The sequence below is a fragment of the Rhinopithecus bieti genome, unplaced genomic scaffold, assembly GCF_001698545.2.
Source record: "Rhinopithecus bieti isolate Rb0 unplaced genomic scaffold, ASM169854v2 scaffold_4600, whole genome shotgun sequence".
Taxonomy (NCBI): domain Eukaryota; kingdom Metazoa; phylum Chordata; class Mammalia; order Primates; family Cercopithecidae; genus Rhinopithecus; species Rhinopithecus bieti.
Genome location: NW_016804545.1, coordinates 695,174 through 713,356, shown reverse-complemented (window position 1 = coordinate 713,356; position 18,183 = coordinate 695,174). Strand labels below are relative to the sequence as shown.

Below are 18,183 nucleotides of genomic sequence, written 5' to 3'. Positions count from 1 at the left end.
TTGAGACTTAACAAACAAAAATGTCATCTAGATTTGGTCAGATACCCACCAATTTGTTAACTTTCATTTATAACTTCCTGAGAGATGAAATGCATGTAAATGAGAAATTGGATCATAACAATGCTGCATTTATTTGTTTATGTAATTATGTTCTCAAGGCCAATTTCGTGGAAATTCCAAAAACCATTCTAACGACAGTTTACTATCATAGTGAGTCAGAAGCATCACAATGGTGAAATTCAGTGATTTTGGACCATAGTTCATTGATGGAAGATCATACCATCTTCCATCTGATGGTAATTCAGTGAATTGGTCTATTGCTCAGTGGGACCAAGAAAGTTTTATATACCCTCTGGCATTCTTTTTTTTTTTTTTCCTGTACACATTTGTAACCCTCATATGGAATTTGGCTCTTTGGGGACATGTTTGTGAAAAGGTAGAACCTGTTGGGCTGCTTTGGTGAGGCATATATGGAGAGAATCAGGGAGAATAATGAGGGTCGTTAGCTTTACATATATTGGTTTTAAGTGGCGTTTTTTCCTCACAATTGAATTAAGAGAAGGTATACAAGCAAGACTAATACTAATGAGAGGATATGGAAATTAACTTTCTGTTAGGACCTGAAGTATAATTTTTAGATATGACCCAAACATAGCCAATGTGGGCCTATTAAGCTCTGACACATTTCATGGTCTTGTCTATAGGTGAGTAAATTTTGCATCTTTCTTGGCTATGTTAGTAAGAATGCATATTAATCATCTATAAACAATCAGTTAATAAACCTAGCTTTTTCAAGTACTTTTATTATAATTATCTTGTCAAACACCTGTCTGTATTTATGTAATTACTTGAAAATTGGCTGTCTTTATTAAGAATTGGTATACTTTATATAGATAACTGTTTAAGGTAAATCAATAGGATAGTATAAAAAGAGAATGACAGGAGGAGGTGGAGAAAGCAATTATGCAGTAAATTTTTATCTTGATGTCTTAGTTTACAAATTTCCTGAATTTAATTTATAACTTATTTTAATAACCTCTTTTGGGGACAATTTCTCCAAAAGTAACTATCAATATATAAAAGTAGCATTCATCAATACCCTGTGTGAAGAACAGAGCTGTGTACTTTTGTTCTGGTCAGTAATAAAAATCAGTAGAAAATCAAGCCATGGAGATTAAAAATGAGCATAATCATTAAAAAAAATCCTTACTGCGTTTTGTATACCTAAGGTATAAATCTACAAATCACATTTCAAAGCAGTGATATTATGTTGTAAATTCTCAAAAACAGTAGTGGAATTTCGTTTGTGTTTGTTTATATGACTCCTGATTTTCACTTCTGCTGAAAACTTGCCTTTACAATCTAAAAGCAGGTTATTTTCTACATAGCAAAAACAGATTTGTAATTCAGGGTCTGTTGATTAATAATCAGTCCCCACCCTCTCCCTCAGCCTATACTGTTCCATACAGACACTTATCAATCAAAGTTGTAACTTTTTCCTGCTCTCAAGTGGTTTCAGTAATATTGTCGAAGATTTATATAAAGTGACTTTTTATCATTTATTTTATGTACTACGGTGCTGTCATGAATTTGTTACCTTGAACAAAATGTTTTGAAAACAGCCTCTCATGGGACCTCTGATAGTTATTCCCAAATATGAACTGCATTGTGGTTCTGGGTAACAGTGAGGTTAACTTCTGTCTTCTTTTTTATCACTCATATAATAAATATGTTCCACCAAGTAGTGGAGTATTTGAGTCTAACCTGACATATGAGGTGGAATTCTAGAGGAATGATAGAATAACAGTAACAATAATAGTACTCTGGGCACTATGCTAAGAGTTTTACATGGAATCTCATTTTGTTCTTACATTAACCTTTTGCAGATTATATTTAGGAAAAATGAGACTCACAAAGTTTAAGCAACAGGACTGAGGTTGCACAGCTAGCAAGTTACAAACCCAGGAAGAAACACAAGAAGCCTGATTTTAGAGCCAGGTTCTTAACTGTCTTTTTCTATTGCCTATACCTGTAGAGAGGGAGTTAAAATGACAATGTCTTCTGAGCAAAAATAAGTGAGACAGCTTTTCTCCTACAGCTTGTTCTGAAACTTCAGTAAAACAGCTTTTTAAAAATAAGGGTTAATAACTCACCCCAGTAGTATTATGTGATTTCTCTCAGAAAATATTGAGAGCCAATCTTTTAATTGGTAACACTCTTCTCAGATAAAACTTATACACTACAAAATCATCACTGAATAAAGAAACTCAACTCTCATAGATTTTGTCTTCCAGCCCTTTCAGCCTTTATCTAAGTAGAATTTCTATACTGGTGTTTAGGAAATAACTTACTCTCCTTGGAATTTTTCCTCCCTATCACCTTCATCTCTTCTGGATGGGGCTAGCATATGCTCCTACCTTACTTATTTTTAACTTGTTTTAACAGCTGCCTTACTTGTTTTAACATATAAACAAGTATGAATAACTTGTTTACAAAGTAAACAAGTTACTTGGATTTACTTGGATATCTACTGAATGCCAGCTACTATTGTAGGCACTGGGAATGGTGTTATAAAAGTCAGACAAGGACCCTGCTCTAATGTAAAAAGAAAAATATCAACTGGTTATATGCTGTGTGTAGTGGTGCAGTAAGAAATGAAGGGTGGCTACTTTTAACTTGGGGATTGGGAAAGCCTTTCTGAATGTCTTAAGAGCCAGACTTGCAAATATAGGGGAAAGAGTATTCCACAAGAGGGAACAGCTAATGCAAAGGACTTAAGATAGGAAGAAGTGTCACTTACTTGAGGAACCCAAAGCAAGCATGAGGAGTGCAGTGGGCAGGGGTAAGAGTGAAGAATGAAGTTAGATCTGTGGCAGGGGCTAGATGCCACAGAGCTTTGTAAACTTGGCCAGGCTGCCAGTTTGTGGGCCCTGGTTATATTTACATATATGAAATGAGACACAAAGGCATTTTCACCTGTTTTATCACAATCTTATAGGAATTGGTGGTAAAGACCCTGATTGTAGCAGAACCTCATGTCCTGCATGCGTATCGAATGTGTAGACCTGGTCAACCTCCAGGAAGCGAAAGTGTCTGCTTTGAAGTCCTGGGATTTGATATTTTATTGGATAGAAAACTAAAGCCATGGCTTCTGGAGGTAAGGCATTCTTTAAGAAAAAAAGAGGAGTTATCACTGTCCTTATGTATTAAAATAAATGCTTTAAAAATCTGTACTTAACACAGTTGTCCCATTAACTGTCCAGAATGAAGCCGGAATAGAGTAAGTGAGAAGAAGAGGATAAAAATTCAGGGACTACAATAGTTCTAAGAATGAATCAAAGTGTTTGATATTACTTTTCCCAAATTAGTGCCAAGTGAATTTCTAGGCCAGGTATTTGGGATTGAAGTGTGAAGGTGCTTTTACTGATTTGTTGCTTACTTGCTCTACTATTTTCTCAGCCTCCTGGCTTCTACCACGTTATGAGGTCTGGATAGCGTCTCTCCTCTCTGTGGGTGCCTGGGCTTCAGAATCTTGCCTTCAGTGTGTCTCCCCTTCAAACTCTCTGAGAGGCTCCAATTGGTTCATTAATCAGTGTTCAGTATCCGCTACCCCAGGTGGTAAATGTCTCCTTTAAGGCCATGCTATATACCTGGGGTTTCCCTCAGGGAGACTGTCAACTGTATGCCTTCAGGTGTGCTGCCAGTCCCTGGTAGAGAGTTATCATTATTTTTCTTTAATGATAAAAGGTCATGTAACACATACGAAATAGTAAAAGGGAGAAAGTAAAAATTATCTCTGTTGACAATTTTTGTATTTTTTCCTGCTAGTTACATTTATATTACCCAGAAGAAACCTTAGAAGTCATGTGGTCCAGAAGATCCCATCCAGCAGTTCCTTTTAAGCTCCTTGATCTGGGGTTACACACCTTCTCGTGGCTGCTTAAATATCATGTTTGGGAAACTTAATCAGGAACATATTGCTATAGAAGATGTCATCAACCACTACCTTTCATTTTAAATCAATTGTCTCTCTTTTTGTTAGTGATTTGTAAGTTAGAAGTTGTGTGTGTAATATCACAGATTGCATAAGCAAATTGAATGAGTGGTAGGTGAGATGAAGATACTAAAAATACATTTCCAAGAAATTATACTTTTCTAATTTGAGAGTGAAAGATTGTGTGTGTGTGTCTGTGTGTGTGTGTGTGCGCGCGCACGCCTGTGTGTGGTCACATCTACTTTAAACAAGAACATGTATCGTGTCTCCAAGGAAATACAGTTCTCTCTGTTGTATATTCAGACTTTGCTTCCTCCATTCCTTGGATATGAAAACATTTGACTATGCACTATGGACCCTTCATCTTGCTAAGGCCTGAAATTTGCTTTAGATTTCTTGCTTTTTCTGCAGCAGTCCTTTCCTGTTCTTAGCTATATTGTCTTCTGCCCCTGTACTTTTCTTTTGTCATTGATAGAGTGGGGAAAAAGTGAGGCACATGCGTAAGGAGGTTAGCAGGAAATAATGACTTTATAGATCTCTTAGTTTCCTTTTTGGAAAAAAAACATTTGCTTCACTAGAGCTTTCCATTAGCTTGCTAAATCAGAAGTGACTGAATGGTTGAATTCTGGATTTTACAAGATTCAAAATAACCATTGTTTGCATGAATGTTTCTTCATTCTTTACTCTTTCCTTCATTGTTTCTAGATCAATCAGAACCATTAAAACATTCCACAATAACCAAGAGCTGTGGATAATGAACATTTGTTATATTAAAACGGTTAAAAGAATCTTCAGTCTTGCCTTGTGTTTTGCTCCCTGCTGAAATTTTAGTGGGTCTAATATACATTGTTAAAAACCTTTTGGCGCCATCAAGTGGAATAAGGTAGAAGGTGCTTCTGGGTATGTGATAACTTTTAGTTAAACAGAGTAATTTCAGGGACTGGTTGCTGGTGGTAGAATTGCACAAATTTTCATAAGTAGAAAACATTTTTTTGGAAAAACATGGAAATTGGGTGGAGTATGAATATACCACCAATAGTTTAAGTACTCTTAAATTAAACAGGAACCTGCTAAGTTATAGTCATTGTCTTAGGTGGTGGGGATACAAGAAGACAGAATACTTGCCCTGGTGTAGCCATTATTCAGATGTGCATTTTATGGTAATAGTTATGAGTACTAGTAGGTAAAAGGGAAATAACAAAAACGATAGCATGATTAATATCTCTGCGTACCTGTGTGTATTGGAGAGTTAAAAAAAAGCTTTGCAGAAGAAACACCTGAGCAAAGTTTGTAGGGCTGCAGAAGAGTGGGGTAGGGGCTAGGGGCTGAGAGAGATAAAGTAGGGGTGGGGAAAGGCTGTGGTGCAGAGGAAACAGCACTAACTTAGGAGCACAGAAGCTATTATGGATACTTTAATTTGTGGAAAAAGTGATTGTTGTTTGTTTTGATAAAACTATTTTTAGGACTGTTGAAAATAGTGTTTACTAATTTAATATATTTTATAATAATTTTCATTTTTAATGCATTTATAAGCTGTTGAATTTTGAGATTTTAACATTACTATGTTTTGTCTGTTTTAGAGTTGGGATAGGAAATGAGAACCAAATAAATCATCTCACTATAGAGGAGAATTTTGACTGGGTGGAACGCTAATTTTTAGTTTCTTCTGTCAGCCATTTGTGGTTCTTCTATTTTTTTTTTTGTTTACGTTTCTCATAAAACTTAAAAAAAAAGAACAACCCTGAATGAAAACTTAAATTGAAAAAGTTTTCCTGCCTTTCCACATATTATTAACAGTTTATCTTGTGTGGGTATACCTCTTCACAGACCAATTTATCTTATAGTAGAGGGAAAAATTTGAAATAGGTAAGGAGAGAGAGAGAGAGATTGAGATCTGAGATGGCTTTATACTGAGACCTCAGCACCATCCTGGAGGAGGGATATGCCTGACACAATTCCACACTGAAATTTGGAATGGAAACTCTGGGGAATTCTACAAAGACAGATAACATTCCAATGTACCGCTTACTCATCAGTTCTTTAATGTCTGGTTTATTTTGTAACCATGTAACATATAGTGGCAACACCATCATTAATTGTATTATAAACTCCAGATATTTGAATCAGTATGGTTGAAACTTTTTTCCTATAAGATATATTACTTTACCCTTTCTCTGCACTTGTAAAGGGAAATGCTTAGAGCTTTCGTAATAGATTAATAAACTCCCTTTCTCAAATTGACCTGGAATAAATGGATGTTATTGCCATTTCTAAGCTATTTCCTTCTCCTTGAGACTATATCACAAATACAGGAATGTGTCTGTCACCTTCTAAATCAGAAATCAACAAAGGAATCAAAATACAACATGGCATATCTCTATAAAAGGAGTACCATACATCCATCAAAATGATGGCATGATGAAAGATTTTCATGATACATTATTAAGAGAAAAGCTTGGAATGTAAAATAAAGTATGGTTCGTATAGATATGCATTTGGAAGGTAAAATGAATATTTTAAATATGTATACATAGAAAATATCTGGAATACTATCTACCATGTGGTTAACAAGACACTAAGTGTTAAGTAGTGGGATTACAGGTAATCTTTTGTTACTTGTTTTTCTTCTTTTACTTATTTTCTGCGGTGAACCTGTGACACATTTCTAATTAAAGATGTTGTATTCCTGGGTAATTTCTTGATTATAATGTGATATTTCTTCAGGTGCAAGTTGTAGAATGCATGCTTTCAATTGTTTTGTCTCTTGTGGTGACAGATGTGTATAACTGTGACTAGTAACTGTGATATTTCTTCAGGTGCAAGTTGTAGAATGCATGCTTTTAATTGTTTTGTCGCTTGTGGTGACAGATATATAATTGTGACTAGTGTGTGTATATATATATATATATATACACACACACACACACACACACACATATATTTGAGATAGCCTAAGGGATTAGTTGGTGGTCAAGAAGCTAAGCTGTTGTGTTGAACTCAGCAGTGTTCTAACCAACTGATTTAACTGATTAAGAAATTTTCTTAAACATCAGCTATTCCAGTTATATTTTTATAACAATGACAACAGTAACAAGACTCAACAAAGACAAAAAAACACTCCAGCTCTTTTATTTTTCATCTTAATGAATTCCTGAAGATCTGAAGCAGTGAAAAGGGAGCACTGATAGTTTCTATATTTTAAATATATAGATGTATATAATTATTACTGTGTTGGTATAATTATTACTGTGTTGGTAACATGAATATCACTATTTCCTTTTTGTTAGGCTAAATCACTTTTAACTTTCCTAAACTTAAGAAACCTAAATTGCATGGGGTTATGGAGAGAGTGGAATGGAAGGAGAGGTCAGCTTATACTGACAGTAAAGCTCCTGAACTAAGGCAGCAGTGAGAAGGAGATGGTGCCAGTAGTCAATCCCTTGCAATTTGTTGACCTAGGGTGATGCGGAATGGAGATGTGGCAATAATAACTGGGCCATCTACCATGTAAAGCTTTGAGGTTTATTGTAGGATTGTTCTACTGGCTAGAGATCCCACATTAAATTAACAAATATGTATTGAGTATTTATTTACCTTCCAATATTGTTTTCTTTGTAAATTTCAGATTAACCGAGCCCCAAGCTTTGGAACTGATCAGAAAATAGACTATGATGTAAAAAGAGGAGTGCTGCTAAATGCACTGAAGCTACTAAACATAAGGTAAGGTAAAATATTTTCTCTATCTTTTGGGCATTTATCTCCACATATGACATAGATGAATCATTTGTAAATAAAATTGGCTTTTCAGAATAGTATTTGTTATTTTTATATTTTGTAATTTTCATTTCTTGATTCCATCCATTCTATATTTTTCATTTCTTGATTCCATCCGTTTTGTAATTTTATTTCTTGGTTCCATCCATTTTGTATTTTCATTTCTTGATTCCATCTATTCTTTAAACTCATATAGTTAAAAAAAAATCTTTCCTCCGTACTCCTGTATACTGCTTTTCCTGCTTCCCAGGCAACAGTCTGTACCTGCAGTAAATGAAGTTAAATTTCAATGTAGATACAATTATTTAATATAGTGTACAAGATTAAGTTGGTAAATACTTTAAGAGACCATCTAGATTATCTTCCTCATCTTATAAGAAGAAACTAAAGCACAAAGAGTTCATTCAGGAAATTAAAAAAGAAATCTCAAACATGGATTTCCTAACTTTCTCTCCAGAGGTCTTCCCATTATATCATGCTCCCTATGTAAATAAAAAAGAGAGGCAGTTGTTCAGTGAGAGTTAACTTTTCCATTTAGAGAGGTAAGTAAAATTTGAGAGAAGACTTGGCTGGTGTGGATATAGGGCTGGTTGCAGTGTACATGATCATGGGATTCAATTACTTGAAATACTATTATGTGGGAAAAGCTTTTGGCTCATTACAAAATGAAATTTTTAGATGTTTGACTGAAACACTTCATGAAATAGTGAGTTACCTGTCATTAGAAGTGTTCCAATAGAGCTTCGAGTATTGGATTAAAGGGCCTCTGAGGTGATTTAAGCTCAGTAATTTTATGATTTTAATTTATTCTAATTGTCATTCAAGAATTCTAGCAGAGTTATGGTATGCTTCCAAGCAATTTTTAAATTTAAGATGTTTCCAAGCAATATGCCTATACATGTTTTTTTTGCATGCAAGTTTACTACTATTATTTAAATAAGCCTTGTGTTTAGTTTTTTTGTTGTGCATGCATGTCTTTTGACTTTGCCATTTATGATATCAATTCAGGACATTATCTGTGGGTGTTTTTGGTGTTTTTAAAAGTGAGGTATGTATAGTTTAAGCAATCAGAAATTTCTAGACCTAAAACTAAGGGAAAATAGAAATTCATTTCTTTATCTTTCTTAGTGTTGTTCCACAGATAATTTAGCACAGTTCTTAACATTTAGAGCATATGCTAATGAGGCTTATGTTTCAGAAGTGCCTTCTTCCTCCAGCTGGGTGGAGACCTCCATGGGTGCATGTGTTAGACTTGAGTTTCGCTGGGCATGTCACAGTAACTTAAGCAGGAACTAAGAACACTAGGAAAATTCTTGTCTATTTACTAAATAGAATTAATTTTCATATGGAGTGTTTTAATTTTGGATAGAACAAATTGTTCTGTGAATCCAGAAATCCCCTATTTACATTAATTTTAATCAGACTATTGGGAATGATCTTCCTTTCATTATGTTATCTTTCTGCTCAAGAACCTAAATAGAGTTCCATTTACCAACGTGTAGCCTAAGCTTCTAATATAACTTAACCTTAGCTGTTCTATCTTATTTCCTGTTCCTCTCCAACCCACACTGTTTTAGTTAGGCTGATTGCCTCATTATTTTTCCCACATAGCTTGCCTGTTCTCACTGATTATTTATTCTATTCTGTAGTCTGAGTGCCTTTCCTTATTGCCTGTGACTCAAATCCCATCTTTAATTATGAAGTCTTCCTTTTGGCCAAAATGAATCTTTCCTTTCTTGGAGCTCTAGAAGGAATTTTTGTCTGCATAGTATATGGCTTATCACTTTGTTTACTCTCTTATCCTCTGTGGTGTTTTACCTGGGCGCAGCTGGTTTTTCTTTTCAATTAGATTTAAGCTCCTTGAAGTTGAAGAGTACATACTTTTACTTGCTTCACAGTGCTTAGTACAGTGCTTTGCTCATAGTATGACCTTCAGGTTTATTTTGTGAACATATGCTTTTAGTCTCAAGGAAATTCAGAAGAATATAAATTGTTCAGGATATTCCATCACAACTGCTGTGAAAACAGAACCTCACATGGAGGGGATCAGAATTGATCCTTTTTTTAACTTGGATAACAGAATGCAGTTTGAGTTCAGCTTCAAATAATTTTTTTAAACATTAGGCTTGGGGTCTTCAGAGACAAGAAAATACGAAAAGGGTTATATGTAGAACAAGTAAAAGTTCTTTTTTCTGTAATAAAAGGAAAATCCAGTCATTCTTTGATGGTGTTACTGGGTTAATAAGAATCTTTTTCCTCCATGAATATTCTATTACAATCATTAAAATAGAACCTAGAAAAGACATTCACAATCCCATGAGTCCTTGGGTCTGAAATACTTGTTAATTAGATTAAATTAAATTTAGTTAAATTGCCTGTCTGTCCCTTGTTTACAACTAATTCATGGGTTACAGGCTTGCAGCATTTAATGCTACCCTATCATTGAACATTTAGTCTCACTGGCCTTCTCTGACACTTGTCTCTGAGTTTACCTAACTTTGAGCATTCCTTAGTCTTCTCTTATGATTTCTCTTACTTTCTGCTCCCTACCTGTCGTTTTCTCACTGTGTCTGTCCTTGCTTCAGCCCTCTTTTCTCCTGTGTCAGTCTTACTCCCTTTTGTGGCATCATTTTTGAGTCTGACATATATGTAGCAATATGGATCGGGGTGCCTCTTACTAGCTTTGACCCACTCTGGAGCTTTAGTCCAGCATTTACAGCTCTCTGCTGACCATGTACCCTGGATGCCCTGGTCCAATAGATACTCAATAAACATGTAGTGAGTGAGTGAGTGAGCAAGTAAATAAATGAATGAATGGATAGTGTTCTGATAACACTTAAATTCAGTATTGCCAAAGTTGAATTATTTTCTCCTTCGATCATGTTCCTCTTGCTGGGTTTATTTTTTTTTTGTCTGCTAACAATATCACATACCTCCAACAAACAAAAGTTAAAGCAAATCACTCATATGTATTTACTGGACTTTTTTTTTTTCTTCTTATTTGAGGCAGAGTCTCTGTCACTTAGGCTGGAGTGCAGTGGCATGCTCTCGGTTCACCGCAACTTCCACCTCCCAGGTTCAAACGATTCTCCTGTCTCAGCTTCCCGAGTAGCTGGGATTACAGGGGCCTGCCAGCACTCCCGGCTAATATTTGTAGTTTTAGTAGAGACGGGGTTTCGCCATGTTGACCAGGCTGGTTTTGAACTCCTGACCTTAGGTGATTCACTTGCCTCAGCCTCCCAAAGTGCTGGGATTACAGATGTAAGCCACTGTGCCCGGCCTACTAGACATTTTTAAATAGCCTATAACTTGCTAGAAGCTAGAGATACAAAAATGAATAAAATTTCCCCACCTTAAGTAGCTTCATTGTTAGAAGGGAAATATATATGCTCATAGATAAGTACAATATAATAGTAATTATCCAGTTTGCTTTGCTAAAGTTAATGGCAAAACGATTCACATGAAAGTGCAGGATAGAAAGCTGGGAGTTATACTTAACTTTATTATGAATTGAATGAATCCTGTCAAATTTCTGACTATCACTTTATTTCTCCATCTCTTCTCCAAGGTTGAAAATTTCTTATCTTTCTCCTGGGCTATTTTATTGGCGTCCTTCCTACTTCCAGCACTGACCTCCATCCCATTTTGCAGCTTCCTTTCTGTTGTTCTGCAAATCATTCAACAACCATTTATTCCAAGTCCACTACCACTGCAATAGGTACTGGGAATTCAGTGCCTCCTATGATTCTTAGGCTTCTGGCTTGGATGACTTGTCTGATGATGTGCCATTCATTGAGATGAAGATTATAGGCGAGAAAGAGGCTTAGAAAAGTAATGAGGGAAGGTAGAAAGGAAAAGAAAGATGATTCAGTTTTAAACATGCTAATTTTGGGATGCTTTGAGACAATGTTAAATGGAAAATTTGATATACAGGGCCCCAGGAGATAGAGATATCTATTTGATTGATATTCATGTATAGATTGCCCTTGAATCTAATGGATGAGATCACACAGTTGGACTGTATGTTTTGAGAAGGGCAGGGGCAGAACCCTGAGAGATGCCAGTATCAGAAGAGAGATTTATAAGCTCTGATATTCTGATCAGATTGTTTCCACATTGTCAGATAAAGTTTAAACTCCTTTGAATTATGTACAAGGCACTTTTTGATCTTTATATTATATGCAAGGCACTTTTTGAGCTGGCCCTTAACATCTCTTTCCAACCTGATCATTTCTTGTTCTTTTTCCTTTGCTTTGCCTTGGAAATGACTTTTCTAAGAACTCTTTTGTGGTACAGTTTCAAATTTCTGTACCTTTGCACTTGTTCTCATTTAATATTTGTTCACCTTTGTCTTTTTGGTGAATGCCAACTGATTTTTTAAAATTGTGGTAAAATACACTTCACATAAAATTTACCATTTTAACCATTTTTAAGTGTGTAAGTGGCATTAAGTACTTCACATTGTTGTGCAATTATCACCACCATCCATCTCCAGAACTCTTTTAATCCTGCAAAAGTGAAACTCTGTACCCATTAAACACTAACTCCTCATTCTTCCCTCTCCCCAGTCCCTGGAAACCATCACTATGTTTTGTGTCTCTGTGAATTTGAGTGTCCTACTCTCGGTATCTCATAAGAGTGGAATCATATGTACTTGTCCCTTTGTTACTGGCTCAAAGTAGCTGGCATAATGTTTTCAAGTTCTTCGATGTTGTATCATGTATCAGAATTTCCTCCTTTTTGAGGCTGAATAACATTCTATTGTATGTGTACGAATACCACATTTTCTGTCAGCACATTCATAAAACCTAGCTCAAGCCTGACATGCTATTTGAAGCCTTTGCTGAGGCAAAATGGTTTACTTACTCCTTTGTGCTGTCATCATACTTCCCCCTACTTTTCAAAATAGTACTTATCATACTCTGTGTTTTTGTTTATATGCCATTGCTCCCACTTCCTTTAGTTGGTCAGCTCCTTGAGGGTAATGGCCCTGTCTGGTTCTCTTTGTATCCCCAGGGCCATATCTGGAATTAACAAATAGTAAATACTAAATAAAATTTGGGTTGGAAGACAATGGTATGGGGAGGGCATTCCATTCAACTACTTGTAGAAAGATGAGGAAGTGAAACAAAGCAAAACAAGTTGGTAGAACTTCTAGTGGTTCCACATTCCTGGAGTATACAACATGTGAAGCAAGTGATCAGAGAAATCCCTTGGATGGAATTATAGGGCAATAAGTAATGGAAAAGACTCAAAGTGGTAAACTAAACTGCTTAGGTCAGTATATGGATACAGTTGAATGGAAAATGCTAATTAAAATGCTAAGTGAATAGTGATCTTTTTGGTCTTTGGTTAAATTTTTATTCTGGCCTGTGATGTAAGTACTGAGAGTCATTAGTGCTGATTTATGCCTGTGAATATTCATAGAAATGAAACTAGTTTTTAGAATGACAATATTCCTAAAGGCCAGAAAGTGCGAACATTCCTTTATGCAAAAAAATGTCTCAGGGTAGTTGGATTTTCTTTGTTTCTTAATGTGTCTGAAGGAGCTTCTGTGTGCTTATTTTTGTTATTCTTTGTGTGTGTTCAAACTGTTTGTGTATAAGTATCCTTGTCTATGAGTGTTTTGTTTACTGTCGATATGCATATAGATCTATGTGTCTTTCTTTCATAGAGTACTCATCATATCATCTCATCTTTCTTTATTTTCCCTTCCTCTTATTCATTCCCTTTTTTTGCTTCCTCTATTTTTTTTCTATTATGGATTGTTTAGTCTTTGTTCCTCTCTATTCCTCTTTTCATTTCTATTTCCTTTTCGTCTCTCCTTTTTAAACTGAATGCTATATAGGAATGATCATTCTAGATAAAGCGGACAAAGTGTATCCATTTTAAATGGATATATGATAATGTATTCATTGATATATGATAGAATGATAAAATGATTGTTCTAGATATAATAAAATGAAAAAAGATAGAAAGTTAAAGAGTTATCTAAACCATGGCGTTTCCTTTACCCTTAATTAGGGAATCTCAGAGCCAAATTTGTGTTCGTCATTGAAAATGCCAGTGGACTCACCAAGAAGTCTTGGTGTCATCACAAGTTCATCTCTCTTTCTTATTCTTCATACTGAATTAGTCACCAGAGCATATCCATTCTTCCTCCAACATATTATTCTAAACTTATCCTTTTTCTCTAATCCCTTCGTTGCTCCCCTGTTCCAAGCCCTCATACTTTATATTTGTTAATGAAATAACATCTCTCTTAACTTCCTGCTTCTTTTCTCATCTACTTCTAAGCCACTGTATATACTGCCAAGGGCATAATCTTTAACACATACAAATATAATTATGCCATCTTTTAAAAAATTTGTGTCCTCCATTTTGTAAAGTTAAATTTGAGGCTCAATAACCTAGTATTCAAGCCCATGTGAGAAGCTGAGTTTCTTGCATTCACCCAGAGCTCCAGTAATCCTGAATGACTTGCAGTTTTCTGGATGTGTTTATTTATATTCTCAAATTATTACTTTTACCTGACCACCTGTTGACCTCTTGCCACTCAAGCCTGAATGTTGTCATTGTAGCAGGACAAGCTGCGGACAAAACCCCTCAGACACTGAGATAGGGAAGGGAGTGGCTTTAATCAGCTGGGAGCATCAGCAGGCTAGTGTGTTAAAATCCGAGCTTGTCAGGTGCTCAACTTCTGTCCCTTTTAGGGGCTCACAATTCTAAGGGAGTCCACATGAGAGGGTCGTGATGGATTGAGCAAGCCAGCGGGTACGTGACAGGGGCTACAAGCACCAGTGGTCAGAGTGAAACAGAACAGAATGGGAGGTTTCACAATGTGTTTCCATACAATGTCTGGAATCTATAGATAACATCAGTTGCTAGGTCAGGGGTCAAATTTTAGCTACCAGGCTTAGGTCAGGCAGGCCCAGGCCTGGTTTTGGGTCTGATTCCTTGGTTTCGGGTCTGGTTCTAGGCGCCAGGCTACCTGCCTTTAGTTTTGCTTCTCTTTCCTTTTATGAGTATAAAACAATATAAAACAATATGAGAGGGTCTCTCTCTTCCCTCATTTCCCTCCCTTTGAGACTCTTACTTTTTATTAATGGGAGTTCTCTTATTTTCGCTACTTATGTCTTCTTGTGCAATAGATTGATAGTGATTCATATGGTACACTTGTGCTGAAGCATTCTGGTGAACTAAGGTAGCGATGAGACTTTTTATCATTTGAAGAAGTACAGGTAGCAAACAAGGGAGCAATAAGCAGGTTCCCATTACTATTATAACTCTTATTATAAGAGTTTTAAATTTTCCTAGTGCTGGGAACCAATTTCTAAACATGGCCTTAGGATCAAATTCATGCCACACTTGCATGGGCACGTGTGCTAGTTTTGTTGTATCTTTAACTATGTCTTCAACTACTTGTCCCTGATGTGTAGAAAGCAATTAGTAAGGTTAAATTTTTCGTAAACCCATTCTTTAACTGCTAGCAAGTAGTTGAGAGCTAGTCTATTTTGATAGATAGCATTCCTCATCTGAGTTTCTTGCCGGGCTAGAACAATCAAGGCTTGACTGGTTTTATTAGTGATGATTTCTAAAACAGCTTGCAACCATATGATTTGCTTGAGCATGTAAACGGGGTCTGGTATCCCCATGAGTCATCTTGTGTCTAAGTGGCAGGCCTATAGTATTGTATAATGTTTTTAGGAGGCCGTTCATTATCTTTTTAATAATCTATGGCTACATTTCACTTTTCGTGGTAAGCATAGACAGGGAAGCCCAGGAGTACACCTGTTTTTATGGGCAATAGGAAGAAAGATGGTTTAATAGTGCCAATAACACAACTACCTGTCCACCGGTCAGGTAGCTTAGGATAGGCTCTATGTCCACATATCTAGTATAACCTAGTGGGGGCTGTCCAGTCCTAGAGGGATTCTGAGTGGGCCTAAATGGTTTGTAACTTTGGGAATTTACTAAATGGATTTTTTTTTAGTATGGTTTGAAATCCACTAGGTGGCTGGTTTTGTAGTACTATTATATGGTTTTGCCTGAGGCAGCTGAGTCTTTCTATAGGAAGGGTGAAGTCCTTCCCCACTCTTGCTATACAATATTGTCTAATGATTGAGGCTTTTAGGTCTTAGAAGTTATCAGGGTGATTTTTTCTGAGCCAGGAATTTATCAGGAACTGGGTCTGTAGGTACTAATTCTTGGTCTTCTTATGGCCATTGATCTCCTGTTACAGTTTCTCTACAAACATAACTTTTAGAGACTGGGCTACATACCTTGGATAGAATAGCATTATACAAACAAGTTTCTTTTAGAGTCCTGGTACACTTATAATAACCATAAAATAATAGGACTGTAGCAATCTTTTGTCCTACCTCAGTGACTTAATGTATATACTGGGAACAGTCCTCAGTCTGAAGGTCAGTTGAAGTTCTTACTGTAAAAGTCCAAATTTTAAGGAAAATGAGTCCTGTGATGAGTTTTCTCATGCTTTGGCCGTGCGTGGACCAGTCAGCTTCCAGGTGTGACTGGAGCAGCGTTTGTCATCTTTTTCATAGTCACTTTACAGGGGTTGGTGAAGCTGCTCCCATCCACATACAGCTTCCACTCTACTGATGTTTAAAGGATGGTCTCGGAGGTTGGGCCAGCTAGAATAGACTGAGTCTAATACCTCTACACAGTTATGTTTAACTGGGCTCTCTGATACCAGGAGTAAGGTGGCGGGTTTTAGGGTGTTGCAAACTTCAATGGTTACGTGGGGATTTTCACAGAGCAAGCTTTGGTATCTAGTTAGTCTAGCATTCATTAGCTAATGGTGTCCTTTGGTGCTTATTAAAGTCACCACAGCATGGAGGTACTTTATGTTTAGGTTTTGCCTAACAGTTAGCTTATCTGCTTCTTGTGCTAACAGGGCTGTTGCTGCCAGTGCCCTTAGACATGGGGGCCAGCCTTTGGAAACCTCGTCTAGTTGTTTTGAGAGACAGGCCACTGGCCTTGGTCAAGGCCCTATAGTCTGGGTTAAAACTCCAACTACCATTTTTTTTTTTTTTGACACACAATGTGTAAAAGTTTTGTCAGGTCAGGTAGCCTCAGGACTGGGGCCAACCTGAGTTTTCTTTGAACTCATGAAAACCTCATTGCTGTTGGTTGAAATAGATGTAGTTTATCTAATTTATATTTTATTGACTATCGTCTACCAAAATATTGACTTAAATCGTGTAACTATTTGATTTCAGACTTTAAATTGATCTGGTATTCCTTGTGGGGCTCCAATTGCATTTAAATAGATGTGAGAGTTGAAAGACCTATAAGGGGTTTCTCTGGTTTTATGATGTCTTATTCTTTTTTTCTTCCTCTGGTTGATGAAATAATAGGGTGAAAGGGATAGCCAAATGGACTAAAGCACAAGTGCCACTCTAGTTATTCAGCAGAGTGCTCAGTAAAGGTCCACCACAATACTGCCACATATCTGCTCGGGGATCAACAGGGCTGACTAATTAAGAAGCTCTTGAAAATTCTTAAGCTCACTGCATCCCTTCAGGTCTCCAAGGAATGCTAAGTTTCCTCCCTGTCACGAGAGACATGAAGTGAACTTAGTGTTCAGAGACGGAGGCTGCATGGCCCTCGGGGCTGACCTGCAGGGTGCTGGACTTTGGGATATAGCAGAGAGAGCTTGGCACAACTTATTACTCCAGGCTGTAGAATCCTGGAAAAGAGCTACCATGGAGCCCATGCTTGGTGGACTGGAGGACCACCTTAGTGGAAAGGGGACAATCTGGGCCTCTGGCCTGCCATGTGCACAAGCATAATAATTGCTTTTGTTTAACATGCAGATGGAATATTTGATCCATTCCAGCCAGGCATTTGCATCTTGGTATGCTGTCTTAATTGCCAAAGTTTGTTTTAAGTATTTAACTTCTGTGATCCTCTAGTAAAATGAATGTTTCCTTTAGCACCTATTTTTATTAGTTTTTAGACCAAAGAAAACTAAGCACCATTTTATATTTAATAATGATTCTCGTATGACTTTTATACCAGATAAACTAAATTTTACCTTTATATTATTGTGTTATTAATGTTAAACTTAATTTTAATAAAACCATGTAGACATATTTATCAAATTTTTAATGTTTGACCATAATGTAAGATTTTATAGATTCGTTTTAACCTTTCATAATTTTTGTTAAAGAGCAGGTTGGTGCTTTAAGAAAAACCTGTTGCATTTTTGCTTTAATGTCCAGTTCACAGAAAAACTGGATGATACCTTTTTAACTTTAGCTAGTATGTTTACACACATAATTTTCTTTACAATCAACATTTTAAAACTTGCTTAAACTTTCAAAACAATAGTTTTTTTAACCTTTTAATGTAGGTAAAAATCCACATTCTTATGCCTCCTTATAATCCTT

At 36.4% G+C, this 18,183-nt stretch overlaps 1 protein-coding gene across 7 annotated transcripts in view; it reads left to right on the top strand.

Moving 5' to 3' along the window:
- The window catches only part of TTLL7 (tubulin tyrosine ligase like 7), a 136,816-nt gene that overhangs the window by 64,330 nt on the left and 54,303 nt on the right, over positions 1-18,183 (top strand). For all 7 annotated transcript variants that reach the window (XM_017869097.1, XM_017869091.1, XM_017869096.1 and 4 more), the window contains 2 exons: positions 2,999-3,157; positions 7,620-7,714. In XM_017869097.1, coding sequence (XP_017724586.1) covers positions 2,999-3,157; positions 7,620-7,714 — 254 coding nt within the window. The remainder of the gene's footprint in view (positions 1-2,998; positions 3,158-7,619; positions 7,715-18,183) is intronic.